The sequence below is a fragment of the Chinchilla lanigera genome, unplaced genomic scaffold (assembly GCF_000276665.1).
Source record: "Chinchilla lanigera isolate Chin_1 unplaced genomic scaffold, ChiLan1.0 scaffold00036, whole genome shotgun sequence".
Taxonomy (NCBI): domain Eukaryota; kingdom Metazoa; phylum Chordata; class Mammalia; order Rodentia; family Chinchillidae; genus Chinchilla; species Chinchilla lanigera.
In genome coordinates this window covers 20,618,700-20,634,543 of record NW_004955437.1, presented here as the reverse complement: position 1 = coordinate 20,634,543, position 15,844 = coordinate 20,618,700, and the positions used below count along the sequence as shown (strand labels likewise).

The window sequence follows — 15,844 nt, the reverse complement described above, 5'->3', positions numbered from 1 at the left end:
AGTGTGCCAAAGTACAGTAGGCTCAAGCTGGCCTGATAGCTACCCCAGGCTGTGCTTCCCCGCACCAACCCCGGCCATCAGCGGGAGGCTGAGGAGAGTGGCTTGGACACTGGGTTTGTACACACCGGAGCCTGACTCAAGCACAGTCTGGAGCCTCACTTGCCTTGGTGTTGAAGGAGTGTCCCCGAAATTCATCCCTGCAGAAAATGCCCAGTTCGGGCTGGGAGACAGCAGGGAGCTAACCATCTCTAAAGGAATTCTGGAATCCTGGTGTGGGCCTTGGGTGTTCACAGGGACCAGGTAGGCAAGGGAAATGAGGGACAGGGTGCATTCTGGGACTGTGGTGAGGCCTACATCCTGGCTAACGTGAGTGGCAACCACTTTGGGTATCCAGCAGAGATGCAGGGTTCTTGTCATTTTTTTTCAAGAAAAATCAGAAATGTACCTTTGTAAGAGAGGGTTTAAAAAATTATTATGAAAATTTAAATGCAGATATCTAAGTGAAAATTGCAACTTTTAAATGTTAAAATTTAAAAACTGCCGAGAATGCTAAGCAAAGCACACTTACAGGCCATAGCTGGCACCTTTGAGCTAAAGGGGCAGAGACCAGGGAGACAGGAAAGAAAAATGGAGAAATCGCCCTCCACATGGGCTTCTAGGGGCCATAAAGTCGAGGCTCACTGACTTATTTTTGTTTCCATGAATTGAACTCAAGACTTCCCACTAGCCAGGCAGGCACTGTGCCGCTAAACTACATCCCTGGCAAGACTCACTTACTTTAAGCTTAGGATCCTCGGGCCTGTTTGAAGAGAGTGAAGAAGGTGGCTGGCCATTTTCTCACACAGGCTGAAAGGTCACTCCACGTGGGCCTGGTCTGCGACAGAATCAACCTCTAGTGTGGGCGGTGTTCAGAGGCTGTAACGAGCCTGGAACTGATACTGCACTAAGGGGGATACCAGAGAATCAGCTGAGAGTGTAGCTCTGACGCGGCCCGCCCCTGGCTTAGTTGCTTTGGGACTAGTGTTGCTAATCCTCTTGAGGGTCCCCTTCTACACTTTTCTTTATTTAATAAAAAGTTTTGTTTAAAAACTGCTTTTAGGTGCTGTGGATTGAACCAGGGCCTCATGCATAACCACCTGCTGGATCACTGTGCCACACCCTCAGCCCCTCCATCTCAACTTTTATTTTTATTCTTATCTACCTATCTACCTACCTATTTTGGTTTTTTGAGACAAAAAAAATACCCACAAAAAAAAAACCAGACAAAAAATGTAGGCCAGGCTGGCCTCAAACTCACAGTAATCCTCTTGCCTCATCCTCTCAAATGCTGGGATTACAGGTGGGCATACTGGGTACGCATCCGGTATCCATCTGCACTTTTAAGATAGCATCAGCCGTACTTACCACGAAGGGTTTTGGGGTGGTTGGATTAGGCACATGGGGCATAGCATGGTCCCTCATGTTGCAGATTGCAGAAGCACTCGGGAATTTATTGATGAAAATGATGTGACTTTAATGGAGTGGTCATGAGTGGCCATGCCTTTCTTTCTGGGAACTGAGCAGTTGAGAATTATCAGCTCATGGTCACCCACCCTCCTGGAAACATCTGTAGAACATAAAAGAAAGGGCTGCTTCTGCTGCTGCTGCTGCTGCTGCCTGGGGTCCATAATCTGGCTGTACCTTATGCAAGCGGCTTCCTGGATGCAGCCCCTTATTAGTCATATGACTTGGGCAGGGGGACCTTTGGTTAGGGTGCTGTAAGTTGCAACTGATGAAAACCCAGCTGTATCTACATTAAGGTAATTTGTTGGCTTCTGGGTCAAACTGCAATAGGGAGCAGTTAGAGCTGATTATAAGAGTGGAACTAGAGGCTTGCATGGGTTCTGCTTTTAGGGCTCCTTTTTTCTCTGTGACTTCCGAATTCTTTCTGACAGACTTCTCTACAAGACAGATTCTGCCACTAGAAACACAAGGTCAACTCCTATCAGCCTAGTTCCATGGCCAGAGGCACACTAGGTTTTCCCTACAGTTCCCAGGCAAAAATTCTCAAAGAGAACTCTGATTGGCCTAACCTGGGTCACATGATCACCCTTTGGACCAATCACCATATGGAAGAGAAGAGCCGGTTGGTTTTCCAAAGGTGGAGAGGATCAGACAGACTTGGCCAGACACCCCCATTTGTGTCTGCTACAATGTTTAACACTTCAGCACCCCCACTTTTTCACACACAAAAAAACCATTTTGAGTTCATTGTGATGGCTAACAATATGTACAGTATTTAGCACATGCCCAACACAGTGAGTTCTCTGGTAACGTTGTCTTATTATTGTACATAATATGATTTGTATTTGTGTATAGGTTACACTTTGCTTGAGTGTCTGACATGAGTGTTTCAAGGGGAGGGACTTTGTCCGATCCACTGTGCAACCCTGATGAAACCCAGCACAGTATCTGAGCCCTGCTGGGTGGTTGGGAAATGTGGCAGTGAATGGCATCTGAGAGAAGCAGATGCCTGGCACCCATGGATATAGGAAAAGGAGAGCAGGGCGCCCATAGGCAGTTGCACATGGCGTCCCTGTAGTATCATTAGAGCCATTTTCACCGAGGAGCCAGACTTGATCGACTTCACCCCATTTACTTAGGTTTCCCAGTAACTTTAGGAGGGGCCTGAGTGTCCTCCATGTCCTCAAGTAGAAACTGGGGTGTGGAGGACTGGCTGACCCTTGCTGGTCTCCTGTGTAGTCAGCCACGGGGCTGGGCTTGGGGAGCTGCCCTGTCTATTCTGAGCTCACCCTCTCACGGTGGCCTTGTGCTGGACAGAGCTGTCCCTGGCTGCTGACCCAGGTGTCAGGGAGGAAAAACAGTGTTTGCCTTCTTATGTTCAATCCTGGAGAGCTTGTGAAGTAAATGGATGAAAGACAGACTGGCAAGAGAGTTTGTTTACCAGATCGTCCCGTAATGAGAGCGCTCCAGGAGTAACTCAGAGTGGTGGTTGAAACTGGGGGGCTTAATTCTTCACTGAGGAAGGAGAGAAGGGGAGAGGAGCTCCTAAGAGGACAGATAGGTTTCTTTAGGCCAGGCCGATGGGCTTTGAGAACAAACAGAGTGAGTTTGTGGTGATGTTTGATTATGTAAGGTCCGAGGCTCTTGGAGCTTTATGGCAGGAAACTCCCCTGAGGGGATTCCTGTGGCCTTATTTCCTAAAAGTTGCTGCTGTTGGTAAGGGAGTCTCTGAGAAGGTTTTTTTGTATCTGTTGAATTTCAAGTGTCTTCAGCTTAATACAATCTCTGTACCAACTCTGAGGTTCCAGGTGGGTCCCCTTGTCCAAGAGTGATCCCCTGGCTCCCCAGAATGACCCTGGGATGCATGTGCCTCCTGCTGTGCTGTCCCCTGAGGTTGCTGCTTGGGGTGGGACCCCCACATCCCTGAGTTCTGGGCCACCGTGTGCTCTTGGCAAAGCCCCATAGACCCCCTGGCTGTTGGGTCTTAGCCCCGATGGGGTGCTTTCAGGGAGTCAGCTCAAGAGAAGGAGGTCTGCCCTCTGGACCTGTGGCAAAAGATGAAACATGCCTGAAGGCAGCTCCGTTGGGCAGGCAGTGGGGTGGACAGGACTTTGCTTGCCTTTCAGAGTTTTGGAGCTTCCTTTGGAAACAGGAAGAGGTCTTGATGGGTCATAAAAGGAAGTAGTTTCTTTCCACAGGCCAAAGGGTACTTTTGGAACTTTTCCAGATTAAAATGTGATGAGATCAGAAGGGCCTGGTAAATCCCTCAGATCTGGAGCTGTGAGACTGCCTGGACAGCACAGAGAGGAAGTAGAAAATTTTTCCTAAGCCCTCAAAGTTCTTGCTGTGAACCCCGCCTGTCTTTCTCAGAACCCCTCCCTATGTCTGCAGAACTTTACTGCTGAAAGGAGGTAAGCCCATAACCCACTCCAGCTCTCTTGACCACTCCAGCTGTCTTGACCAAAGTACCTGTTCTGACTTTTGACCCTTGACTTCTAACCCATGACATAGCATGGTCAGGGGACCTCATCAGCTTCCCTGAAGACCATGCCACAAGGGCCTGCCCAGAAGACTGCTGTTTGGTTGGTCTGGGTCTTTCCCCTGCCAAAAAGTGGGTGAGGAGGATAGCAGGTGTCTTCTCTGAGCTTCCTGAGGCTGGAAATTAGGCCATCTCCTTGTTGCTGGCTTCCTCTGTGAATCAGAAACTGGAGTCTGGCTGGGTACAGTTGAGATAGAGCTTCCCATGAGGCCATGCTCCTGGGGACAGGGGCCTTGCAACGCTGACTTGGGCTATGGCTTGAGGAGCTGTCACCTTGCAGATCTCTTGTTGTGCAGATACATGGGCCACATGGGGCTGTGGCTTCTAGGGCAGAGAGGACGGGCAGCCCAGCTTGCTGTGCTGGAGGTGAGCGGATGGGCAGCCGACAGCCTCTTTGCCCAGGGGACCAGAAGCTCATCCTGTCCATTGTGTGGGAATTTTTATCCAACTGGGACAAGTGGATCATGGATTTCCCTAGGGCCCTTTGTGGAGCCAGTGGAAGGGGTGTCTCTTTGCTCTCCTCTTGGAGCACCCACCTGCCTGTGACCTGCCTGATCCTGCTTTTGGGGCAGGGCTGGCCTGCTGGATCAGACAGGAGACCTGATTCTCAGGATGCGTAGGTCCATTGTGCTCATGTGGGGAGGAGGGGCAGAAGCAGGTGCTGCACTCATTGGATGGCTGTGTGAGAGTAATTAGGGCTGTCCTGTCTTCCATTTACCTTTTGCACCAACATGGGGATGCACTATAAATATTCACAGCTCCAGATAATGGACAAGGACCCCTCTTCATTCCCGCTTCACCTGCTAGTAGACCTAGCAGGCAGCCATGCATGCAGACTAGAGCAGGACTGGAGCAGAGAGCAGACTCTCTGAGGAAGTCAGAGTTGAGCTAGCCTTGGTGGAGAGGGAGATTGGGCCAGGGAGGGAATACAGGCTGAGTGGGATACAGCAGGCACAGGCTATGCAGGCAGGAGCATCGAGGCCCGTGGCTGTGTGGGATAGGTGGCTGAGGCCTGCTGAGCACCTCGGTTTAGCTCTCCTTGGTGAAGAGTGTGTGGGACAGTAGCATAGGCTGTTTTGTGGAGAGGCAGGAGGAACAGTTCCTGATGTGGAACCCTGGGTGGACTTGGGAGAGGCGAGGATGTCCCAGAGGCCAGCTGAGGCTGGGTGAGCCAGTGGAAAGGCCCTGGAGAGCGGGCTGCTGCAGCCATCTACAGCCACCATCTCATCATCCTAGCCCTTACCTCATGTCCGCCATGGAGTTGGGCACTATACAGGTGGCCCACTGGATCCTCACCGTTCAGCTTTATGTGCCAGGGGAGCTAAGCAATGTGCTGAGTCCACACAGCTTGTGAGTGGCAGAGCCTGACTTTAAACCCAGGTCTGTCTGATTCCAAAGTTTATACCCCTCTCTTCACTGCTGCTGTTGCAGAACTTGATGACAGGCAGCTCTGGAGAGAGGGAAGTGAGACCGTGGCTGCCCATCTGGGCAGTGGGAAAAATGCTGTGGCTTTCTAAGAGTGTCTGCCTGCGAGGGTCTCCCTGGGGAACTGGGCTCCCAAAGCTTCTCTCCTGCACATGTTCTTGCTCTTGGCTTGGGGCTGTGCCTGTGCCTGCCCGGTGCTGCAGGGGCCCTCTCCTCACCAGGCTGATGTACGTCATCTTGGATGTGAGCCCCTTGGATGTGGGAGTGCAGGGATCCTCCTGGGGCTTGGGGCTGAAGCAGAGGGAGGGGGAAGAGACACAAAGAGGCCCTTTTGTCCTTCTTCACCCAGTCAGTCTGTAGGCTCAAGCTTCTGGGCTCTGTTTTCTCTGGGACCCCTCTTGGCAGCCCACCCGACTGGGAGATAGGCCCCCTGCCCACCTCCGCTCCCCACCCTGTCACCCCTGGCTCACAATACAAAGGTGCTGGGGCTGGTTTCTGAGGAGACAGTGCCAGCCATAGAGTCCTCCCAGCTGCGATCTGCCTCAGAACCCTTTCCCATTGTGTACCACTCAGATGCCTGTTTGGAAGAGCTTGGTGCCCCTCCTCGACCCAGGAGGTTTGGGTGCAGATGGCTCTCAGACTAGGGCCTTGGTGGCTTCAGCTCAAAGGTGACATTCGGTTGGCTCATGCTGTGTTCAACATCCATCATGAAGGCTGATTTGGAGCAATGCAAAAGCTCCTTTCCTGCTGATGGAGAGCATGTTCTGTCACACCTTTGCTTTTTGGAAGTAGAGTTATCTGCAAAGCAGCTTGTCCTCCCCGATGCCAGAAGAATTCGAATCCTTCTCCTTCCTCTCTTTTTAGTCCTTTTCCTCATCTCTGCCCCCCGAAACCTTCCACCACTTTTGCTAATGGCAAAATCTCATTTACTGTAAGGCAGTAGCTTGTTTGTTTTTGTTGTGCTGGGGGTGAAGCTCAGGGCCATTGTGTGCTACACAGGTGCTCTGTGTGGGCTGCATCCCCCAGTTCAAGCCAGCAGTTCCTATCTGGTGACTTTGGCAATACCTAGAGATTATTTTTTGTTATCACAGCTGGAAGAGGTGGGATGCTACTGGCATGTAGTGGGTAGAAGCCAGGGGTGCTGCTCAACATCCTACAGGGCACAGGACAGACACCACCAAGAATTAGCAATGTCATATTGTCCATAGCAGAAGTTTGAGGACCATTGCTCTGAGGGATTAGCTCTAGTTTCTGCACACAGGTATTTACATTTTCAGAGTACTGGGCAGGGAGCAGTGCTTACCATAAAAAAAAAAAAAAAGGACAAATGCTGCCCCCCTGGCATGAGAGACATAACAATAACGTGAAGCCCTTGTGGATGAAGAGAACTTGGTGGTCCACAGCACTCTTCCTTATACAGCATCCTACTTGACATACCGGAGGGGAGACTCCTAAAATGCTATTTCTGGGAAGAGCTAATGGCCTCCCAAAGTGGAAAGTAGACGTTTTAAACCAGTGGTAGTGAACCTGTGGCATATGTGTTATTGTGCTTGTTTTTTTTAAAGACAAAATATGTTAATGTAGAGTTGTTTTTCTAAACTAAAACCTCAATATTCAGGTTTAATTGCAATGTTGGCACTTTGCCATAAACAAGTGGGTTTTGGGTTGCAATTTGGCACTCGGTCTCTAAAAGGTTCGCCATCCCTGTTCTAAACTAACAGATGCCATTGACTGAGCACAGGCTCCGTGCCAGGCCCTACTCCAAAAGCTTGACATCTGTCCTTCCCTCCCATCCTCTACCTCTGCAAGTTGTTTCTTCCACCCGCATCAGTGAGCAAGGTCCGCTTCAGAGTGGTGAGCTCATTCCCCAGCAGGAGGTGGTTATTTTGGTCATTTCCAGGCCTCCACCCTGCCTCTGTTTACCCACAGGAAGGCCAGCCTAGAGCATAAAGGCTGCTGCATTTTGCAAATAGGTCATGGGGGATAAATTCTGAGCTCTGTGGACTGGTGAAAGGGACTCTGTTGGGCTGGGTGGGTCTGTCCTCATGCTCTCCACAAACAGCTTAGGTGTTAAGGTGGGCTGAGCCGCTAGAGCCCCGGGAAATGGCCCAACCCATACTGCAGGCTCCAGATAACCCTAGAGACGGCCACACCTTTTAGAAGCACAACACTGCTCACTGGTAGCCCGCACCAGCCTTTTGAAATACAGGTCCATGGTCATGAACTTGGATGAGGGTACCTGTAGTAACAGAAGACAAGTTGGACGACTCAGCATCCTTTTTCCACTGCCCTGAGAGCAGCCTCAGCCTCCAAGACTGTTGAGGTAGGGCCTGCCAGTGTGGCACACGAGGATGTGCAGTACACTAGAAAGGTTTCTATCTCAACTTGGGGGGAAGTGGGGCCCCATTCCGGGGGGCAACTCGGGGGGAAGTGAGGCCCATCCCTGGTGACTGCATGCATCAGCATGAAAGCCCCGGAGAGTAGGGATCTCAGACCACAGGAAACAGTGTATTACTGATGTACTGTATATGCACACCACACAATGCATGCATATCACCCATGTATCCACACACATGCACACACACATACATGTAGTTATCCACATGAGGAATACGTGTGTTTGCACTGAACTGCGTACCTGTGTGTACCATGTCAATTTGGGTGTGCACACCCAAATTCACACATGTGTGAACATTTTCTCAACCTATTACATCAAATCTAAGACCTATGGTTTGATTGTCAGGTGCCCCATTATTTTATGTACTGTATTTAAGAAGAAAAGCAGCACCAGTTAAACTCTGATATAATGCTTTATTATCACTTAGTATTTTTGTATTTTCTTAAAAAAGCTCTTTTGCCTCATGAGGGCTTGGATTTTTTTTCCTGTGTTGGTCTACAGAGCATGAGGAGTCAGGGATTCCCACACCCATTCCACATTTGAGTCTTGCCCTTCCTTCTAGTTACTTTCAGCAGAGTCATCAGAGTGTGTGTTCTCTGCACAGCATTGTCTGTGCCTTCAGGAGCAGGGCAGTGTGTGTGATGGCTGTACTGGGACCTTCCCACTTTCATCCATGCTGTGGACACCATTCTGCAAGGTGTGATGCCAGGGCCGGCTGGGTCTTCTGGAAGGTGTCAGGGGAAGTTTTCAGCAACCAGAATCTGATTCCTTCTTCAGAGGGTCATCGCCTGAGATGAAGCCACCAGGGATCGTGAGGAGGCTCCTGCTTACACAGGCAGTGACAGCCACAGCCTAACTGCCACCTGGCCACAGCAACAGTAAACGTGAGAAGAGAAGAGCATCTGAGGAAGATGAAAGGCAGCGTCTCGGGTACCCTGGGGCTCCAGAGTCACTGTGTCCTGCGGTCAGAGGGTCAGAGCTGTGGAGCAGAGGGCCTGGTCTCTACATTGCTGTCATCTCCATGGACCTGAAAAAGGATAGGAGAGGTTATTGTGGCCATTCCCCTGCCTTCAAGTGAGGCCTCTCCCATTCTGTCCACATTCAGAGGCACGTTCAGAGTCCATGTTCAGGGAAGACACATGAGGAGCTCAGGCCCTCAGGTGCCTGCGCCTGACCTCTGGCTGTGGTTGCTGTCCTTAGGTCAACTTCATGGTCACTTTGGGCCTCTTCTTCCTTTATGAAAATAGAGACAATAGACCACTCTCCTCTGAGCCCTTGGAGAGGTAGCAGGCTGTAGGCTGACTGTAGGAATGAGGCTGGCCATATACAGGACAAGCCTGGAACATCTGGTAATGCTACAAACAAACAGGCAGACAAACAAAAACCAGAGAAAAAAGCCCAGACACTATGGAGTACATTAAAGGGACATAGGAATCAGTGGAGGGAGCTCCCACTTGCCAAAACTGGGACCATTTAAACAATAAACTAACTCATCATTGAATTATAGCTCAAAGTTTGAAGCAAATATTTATGAGTTCGTATGATAAGTAAATGAGTCGGGGAGATGAGACAAATTTCCTGGGCAGAGGAATTCTAGCGAGTTTGTGCAGGCCTCTCACACTGAAGGAGGCGGATTTTAACCCTTATTCCTTTTTTGTTTGTACCAGGAATCTAACTCAGGACCTTGCGGTTGCCAGGCGGGCGCTTGTGGCACTGAGCTGTATCTCCAGCCCCTTAACCCCTACTCGTGCACACTACACAGAATGACTTTTTTCTAAAGAATCCTGTATGGGAAGTGGGAGGAGAGTAACCTTATAGTGAAGGAACCCGATGAACACTGTCACAGCCAGGTGGCCACAGTCAGCATCAGCAGGGATAAGTCATGTGACAGCGTGAACTCTTGCGGTGGCATGACAAGAATATGCTTAAGCTCTGTGGTCCTCACCTCCAAACTCGTAACCCCAGCCTAAGCATGAGAAAAATACCAGTCACACCAAAATTGGAGGGTCATCTACAAGACACCAGACCAGTACTCCACACAACTGTCAAGGCCATCAAATACCAGGAAGGTCTGTGAAACTATCACAGAAGGAAAATAGACCAGAGAAACCAAAGGAGATATACATGCACCATTGTGGCCTGGGTGAGATCTGGATCCAAAAGGGCATTAGGGGGGAACAAGGGAAATCTAGTTTCTAGGGAGTGGGTGGACTACAGTCACTAGTAATGTGTCAGCACGGGTTCATGGGTTGTGACAAATGCTCCGTGGTAATAGCAGGTGCTGGTCACAGGGGACATTGAGTGCAGGGTACTGGGGAAGTCTCTACCATCTTGGCAACTTTTTGCAAATCCCAAGCTGTTCTAAAGTGGAAAAGTTGATTCCAGGTTGAATATCTCTCGTTTGAAATGTTTGGGACCAGAGGGTGCAATGTTAGCATATTTGTAACGAGCTATCTATTAACTATCGTGACTCAAGTCTAAACACGAAATTCATTGATGTTTCATAATCACCTTAGACACAGAGCCTGAAGGTAATTTCATACAATATTTTTAGCACACCTATGTTTTGACTGCACCCTGTCACGTGAGGTCAGGGTGTAATTTTCCACTTGTGGCATTATATGGGCGCTAGCTTTGGGTTTAGGAATATTTCATAGTTCAGATCTTTGGATTCGGGATGCTTCATCTGTAATGAAAAAGAACAGAGGGCTGGGACTTCTGCTTGAGCGGGTTGCTAGGAGGTTCAGCGCGGCAGAGGTGCCAGAGGTGCCAGAGCCCCTAATGGCAGTTAGTGTCCCCACTGCTGTGTAAGCACAGGCGGTTACTATCCCAGGGTCCTGCTCACTCAGCTCTGTGGGGGATCCCTAGGAGAGAGGGAACTTGCAGCTTCCAGAGACTGTCCTCCGTGGGGCTCCCCTGCCCCTACCATGCCAAAGAAAGGCTGGTCGTGGCTTGACACAGGCTTCCAGCTGCCTTCATGGGCTCCCTGGGAACAGCTTGCCCCCTCCAGCCCCAGCCTGAAGCCCAGCATTCCTGCCTTAGGCACTGAGTTTGGCCCTCCCTTGCTCGGGGAAACAGATGCGGAGCTCCCATCCCGAGGGAGCTTGTGCACAGGGCTCCGGGTGGCTGGGGAACCACCAGGATCTAGGGGTCTGGCCCCGCTGGGTTACAATGGAATGGGAGGTTCTAGTGTCTAGTGATTGATTGATTAATTGATTGATTGATTTAAGAAGATCTTGCTAAACTGCATAGGCTGGGCTTGAACTTACAGTCCTCCTGTGTCGGGATCCCTTGGGTTCTTGCTGTATCCCGGGAAGGAATGGCAGTGAGAATGAGGAAAAGATAGACAAGAGACAAAAAGCTAGGGTCAGGTGGAGAGTCCCCTCTCTTCTCAGCGGAGAAGGGGAACTGCCCAAGAACAGCAGAGCGTTTATTTATACCCTCGAGAGGTTGATTGATTTCAGCCTCACTGCCCAGCAATCAGTTAACAAGCTACAGCAGCTTGTTTATGTGCTTCGAGGAGCTCCCATGTTCTTGGGCTGGCTTTGGCCTGCACATTTAATTACTTTCCAGCTGCCACAGCTCCTAACACTCCAACACTTCTGCCTCAGCCTCCCATGGTGCTGGTATTATAGATGTAAGCACCATGTCCAGCTCACAGAAGCCATTTTCCTCTTTGTAAATGCGTGTCTGACAGTGAGAGTTTGGAAGCAAGTTCCAAAAGCTCAGAGGCATCAGGGTCCAGCCTTTCTTCTGCTTCCTTGCCCCCGGCCTCTGGGTAGTCCCTGCCTTTCTCACCCCATCCCAGACTTTGAAAACATCTTCTCTCCACCTTTGCCCCTCCGTGGGCCACCCACAGAGCATAAGGTTCACTTGAGGGTGAGGATCTTTCCATGTCCCCGCCCTTACTGGGGAGCACCAGTTCTAAAGTGAGGACAAGGAGATGGTGCTCGAAGAGCACGGTGTGCTGTTGGGGCTGGGTGGGAGTTCAGGGTCAGGACTCCCTGCAGCCCCAGGCCCGGGAGCTCAGTTTCTGTCTGCTTCCTGCTGAGGCCACAGGCAGCTGAGGCAGGCTGTGGGTCCAGGGCAAGGTCCTGCCTGCCTTTTCTGAGCTGGGACCTCTCTTCATCTTCTGTCCTAGATCACAGAAAGTCCACCCCGGCCACTTTGGGCCAGAAACTGGTTCTGAACAACAGCTCAGTATAAACAGAGGCCAAAGCCTCACCTTCCTACTTCCAAACTGGGGACCTTGGGAAAATCACTTAACCCCTCTGAACCTGATTTCTCGTCTATGAGATGGGAATAATTCTCTCCATGAGGTGATCTGGAGGTTGTATGCAAAGCCCTCAGCACAGTGCCTGGCACACTGGAAGCATTCAAGGAGCAGCAGCTGGTCCCTGCACCCTCAACTCTCAGCCCACCCTCTTCCCCTCTCTTTGGCCAAACTCCTTACCTTCGCTTGTTTTTCTGCTGCACTCCCAATGGCTATCTCAGGCCCATATGTGCTGTCAAGTGCTAACCTGGGCTTCCTAGCAGAGGTGACCTTGAACTTGGCTCAGAGGTGCAAAGCAAGGAAACCAGACGTGCTGTTCTCTCTGCGCTCTGAGTGTGCTCTGTGGCCATCCTTCCTCATGCTCAGGCACGGAGGGCAGTTCCTGACCCCTCTGTGCTGGCTCCTAGCCTCCCCTCTGGCATTTGGGAGGCATCCATGGGAGATGTGGGCTGACAGAGCCTGGCCCTAGACACACAACCAGATTGGAGCCTGTCAAAGCCTTCCTGTGGGTGTGTTCCAGAGGGGCTGGCCCCAGGCTTCCTGCTAGCCACACCTCCTGGCTGCGGCCCTGGGTGCCAGGAGGGCCCTACAGTTCTGGCCAGCAGAAACCCTGTCCTGCCACTTCCTTGGCCTGTGAAAAGCCTCAAGGCTGTTCCAGCTGAATCAGAGCCACCAAGGTCCCTGCTCACAGGCTGGGGCTGGTAGGGTTATGTGCAGACGAGAGTCCCAGAGGAAGACTCGGCCAACCCCACTAACCAGTGTCCTATGCCACTGGATGGCAGCCATCAGAGCAAGGGTCACCCAAGGCCTGCTGAGTGAGGGACGGACATGGCTACAATCATCCCTCTGTATTCATGGGAGACTGAGTCTAAGACCCTGTGGATACCAAAATCTGCAGACACGCAAGGCCCCTATTTAACTTGTCTACTCTTCCTGTAAACTTTAAATCATTTCAAGCTTACTTATAATGCCTAATACAGTGTAAATGCTTTGCAAGCAGTTGTTATACCATATTGCTTAAGCAAAAATGGCAAGCAAAACCCTATGTGTATTTAATATATTTTCTAATGAAAGATTTTCAATCCAAAGTTGGTTGTACGCACAGATACAGAGATGTAGATAGTGAGGGCTGACCTTCAGATGGCAGGGTTCTGGTGCTTGTGTGCATGTTCCAGCCGGCTAGAGGGAGGGAGGTGTGAGGAAGGCACAGCCCCAAGGCATTTCCAAAGCCCCCACCCAATGTCCGTGACTCCTCCTCTCTGGGGACAAGCTGTGGGTTTGCGTGTGCATATGTGGGGCACGGACGTGGCAGTGTAGAGTGCACCATGCCTGTGAACCCGCCATGGTCTGCTTGCAGAGCACACCAGGGAGTCCCTGGCACTGACCATACCCAGCGTGGAAGGAAGGCTGCGTGCCGGCATTGAAGGCCTCTTAGGATAAGGGTGGGGCACGCAGGTTGAAGAGGGCAGCACCTCTCCACACTGGAGCCCTTCGTTCCCAGGAAGCCTTTGTCCTGCTGGGGAGGAAGGAGGGAGCCTGCCCATCATGCCCTGTGAGAATTGGCATTGCCTGCCCACATTGGGTGCTCATCAGCAGTCTCCCACTCACTTGGACCCAGACCTGGGCTCTAGGAAGGTCCATGGCAGAAGCCTGATGCTGGCTGCTCAGAAGTCTGCACGTCCAGGACCTGGGGGTAGCTGCCAATTCTGGGCACTAGGACAAGTGGGCTGGGCTCTGTGTGGTGCCTGTGGCTTTTGCTGCCACACAGCCTGGCTCCTCGGCTGGCCCAGGAGGGGCATGTGGGCACGGTGTGGGTCTCCAGTTCCCCTGCCCGCCTGACCCTCTGTGGGGGACTCTCGCACATGTGGTTGGAAGTGCCGTCCTCTCCATTTGGTGGACAGCAGTTCCTTGGTGGGTTGGAGGTTCGTGGCTTTGATTACGAGTGGAAAAGAAATGATGGCGGAGGGCATGGGGAGAACAAGAGCAGGCATGCAGGCCCATGCGAGCCCCTAGGAGGCCAGTGGGCAGGAGTCAGAACTGGAGGCTGAGCTCTGCTTCTGCCCCATCACTGACTGACTGCTGCTGCGCCTGCAGGCTTGTGCAGCTTGCTCGTGGTTCCCAGACGTTTACACATAGCTCCTAGTGACAGCCATAATTACACCCACTCTGCAGAAAAAGAAACAGCCTCATAGGGTTCTCTGCTGTGCTCCAGGTCGGACAGCTCATGAAGAGCAGGGCTGGGATTTGAACTTAGGTCTCCCAGGAGCTGCATCATCACTGCTCTGTCCTTACCCTGACAGGCTGAGCAAGTCACTTCTCTGAGTCCCTCAGAGAGAAATCTCAGGGACTGGTTATAGGAGGGATGGCATATCCCTTGCAGATCTCAAAGATCACACTGTTCACGATACAGAATATGTTTCATGAAACAAGTGAAATGCAAGCTTATTCCGTGTGACTTCAGTGTTATAAAATAACACACGTGCACATGTGCACACACACATGCACATGTGGCAGGAAACTTGTTAATGGTGGTGATTGTATACTTGGCTAATAGAAATGTAAATGTTTTAGTTTTCTTTTTAGGGGGTATTTAAAATTTTTTACAGTGAAATGTTTTTTATTTTTTAAGAGTTATTAAAAACAAAAACTGGAGTGACTGCTGGGACAGTTTAGGACACAGGTATCCTGAGGAGAGGGTGAGCTCCCTGTCCTTGAGGGCAAATGATCAGAGGCTGAGTGTGTGTCTCTGGTGGATGCTGTCCAGTGCTTCGTGGCCAGCGGAGTGGCTCGGACCCAATCCTTTGATGAATGGTGTGAGGTTCTGCCCTCAGGTCCCCGGGTCTGTGAGAGGAGCTTGACCACTCTTCAGCAACAGCTAGGAGCCTGTTCAGATGCAGATCCTGACTTGGGAGGTCTGGGTGGAGCCCGAGACTCTGCATTCTAAAAGGCTACAGGGCAATGCTGCTGCTGGTCCGAGGCCCTGGAGCACTTCCAGCTGAAGGAGGGCCCTGTGTGGCCTCCCTAGTGCCCAGGCACTATAGGAGCAGGTGAGATTGCAGTGGTAATTGGAAAAGTACACAAGATGTTAGGACCAGAAGATTGAACCAAGGTCCCCTGAGGCAGGTGACCCCCACTCCACCCCAAGACTTTGACTTCATGGAAAAAGCTTAGGTGGGGATTCAGCGATCCATGATTTGAAGCCTAGCTTTGAAGCTTGTTATGTCCATGTCCCTGGCAAATCATTTCACCTCTCTCAGCCTCAGTTTCCACATCTGCAAAGTAGGGATAAGAATGCCTGCTTGATTCAGACATGATGGGGTGAAATGTGCTGTATGTTAGCCATCTAGCTCAGAAGCTGGCCTTTGGTGAATGTGTGTATCCCCTTAAAATGTGTCCCCCTGCAGGTGGATGAGATTTACCATGATGAGTCTCTGGGTGCGCACATGAACATTGCCCTTGTCCGCTTGATTATGGTCGGCTACCGGCAGGTGAGCCCTTGCTGATTGGTCAGCAGGAAGGGTTTGGAGGAACAAGAGCCATGAAGCCATGATATGAGACCAGCTATGGTGTGGCCAGAGGGACAAGTGCCCAGGAGGCTTCAACCCCAAAAATCAGAACCCTGAGCCCATTAGATCTAAAGCTCAGGGTGGATGCATTGGAGATAGGACACAGGAAGTCATGGATTCTTTGGTAGAGGAAGATGACA

The 15,844-nt window shown here is 51.0% G+C and overlaps 1 protein-coding gene and 1 long non-coding RNA gene across 6 annotated transcripts in view; one reads left to right on the top strand and one right to left on the bottom strand.

Moving 5' to 3' along the window:
* Nucleotides 1-15,844, top strand: part of Adamts14 (ADAM metallopeptidase with thrombospondin type 1 motif, 14) — a 71,798-nt gene that overhangs the window by 29,532 nt on the left and 26,422 nt on the right. For all 5 annotated transcript variants that reach the window (XR_001235098.1, XM_005390051.2, XM_005390049.2 and 2 more), the window contains exon 5: nt 15,543-15,626. Coding sequence is in view for 4 of the 5 variants with exons in the window: in XM_005390051.2 (XP_005390108.1) it covers nt 15,543-15,626 (84 nt within the window). In the remaining variant the exon portion in view is untranslated. The remainder of the gene's footprint in view (nt 1-15,542; nt 15,627-15,844) is intronic.
* Nucleotides 8,265-12,653, bottom strand: LOC102010733. Its single transcript, XR_261898.2, has 2 exons — nt 12,319-12,653; nt 8,265-8,892 (listed from the first exon to the last, which is right to left on the bottom strand). It is a non-coding gene; the product is annotated as an uncharacterized LOC102010733 (long non-coding RNA).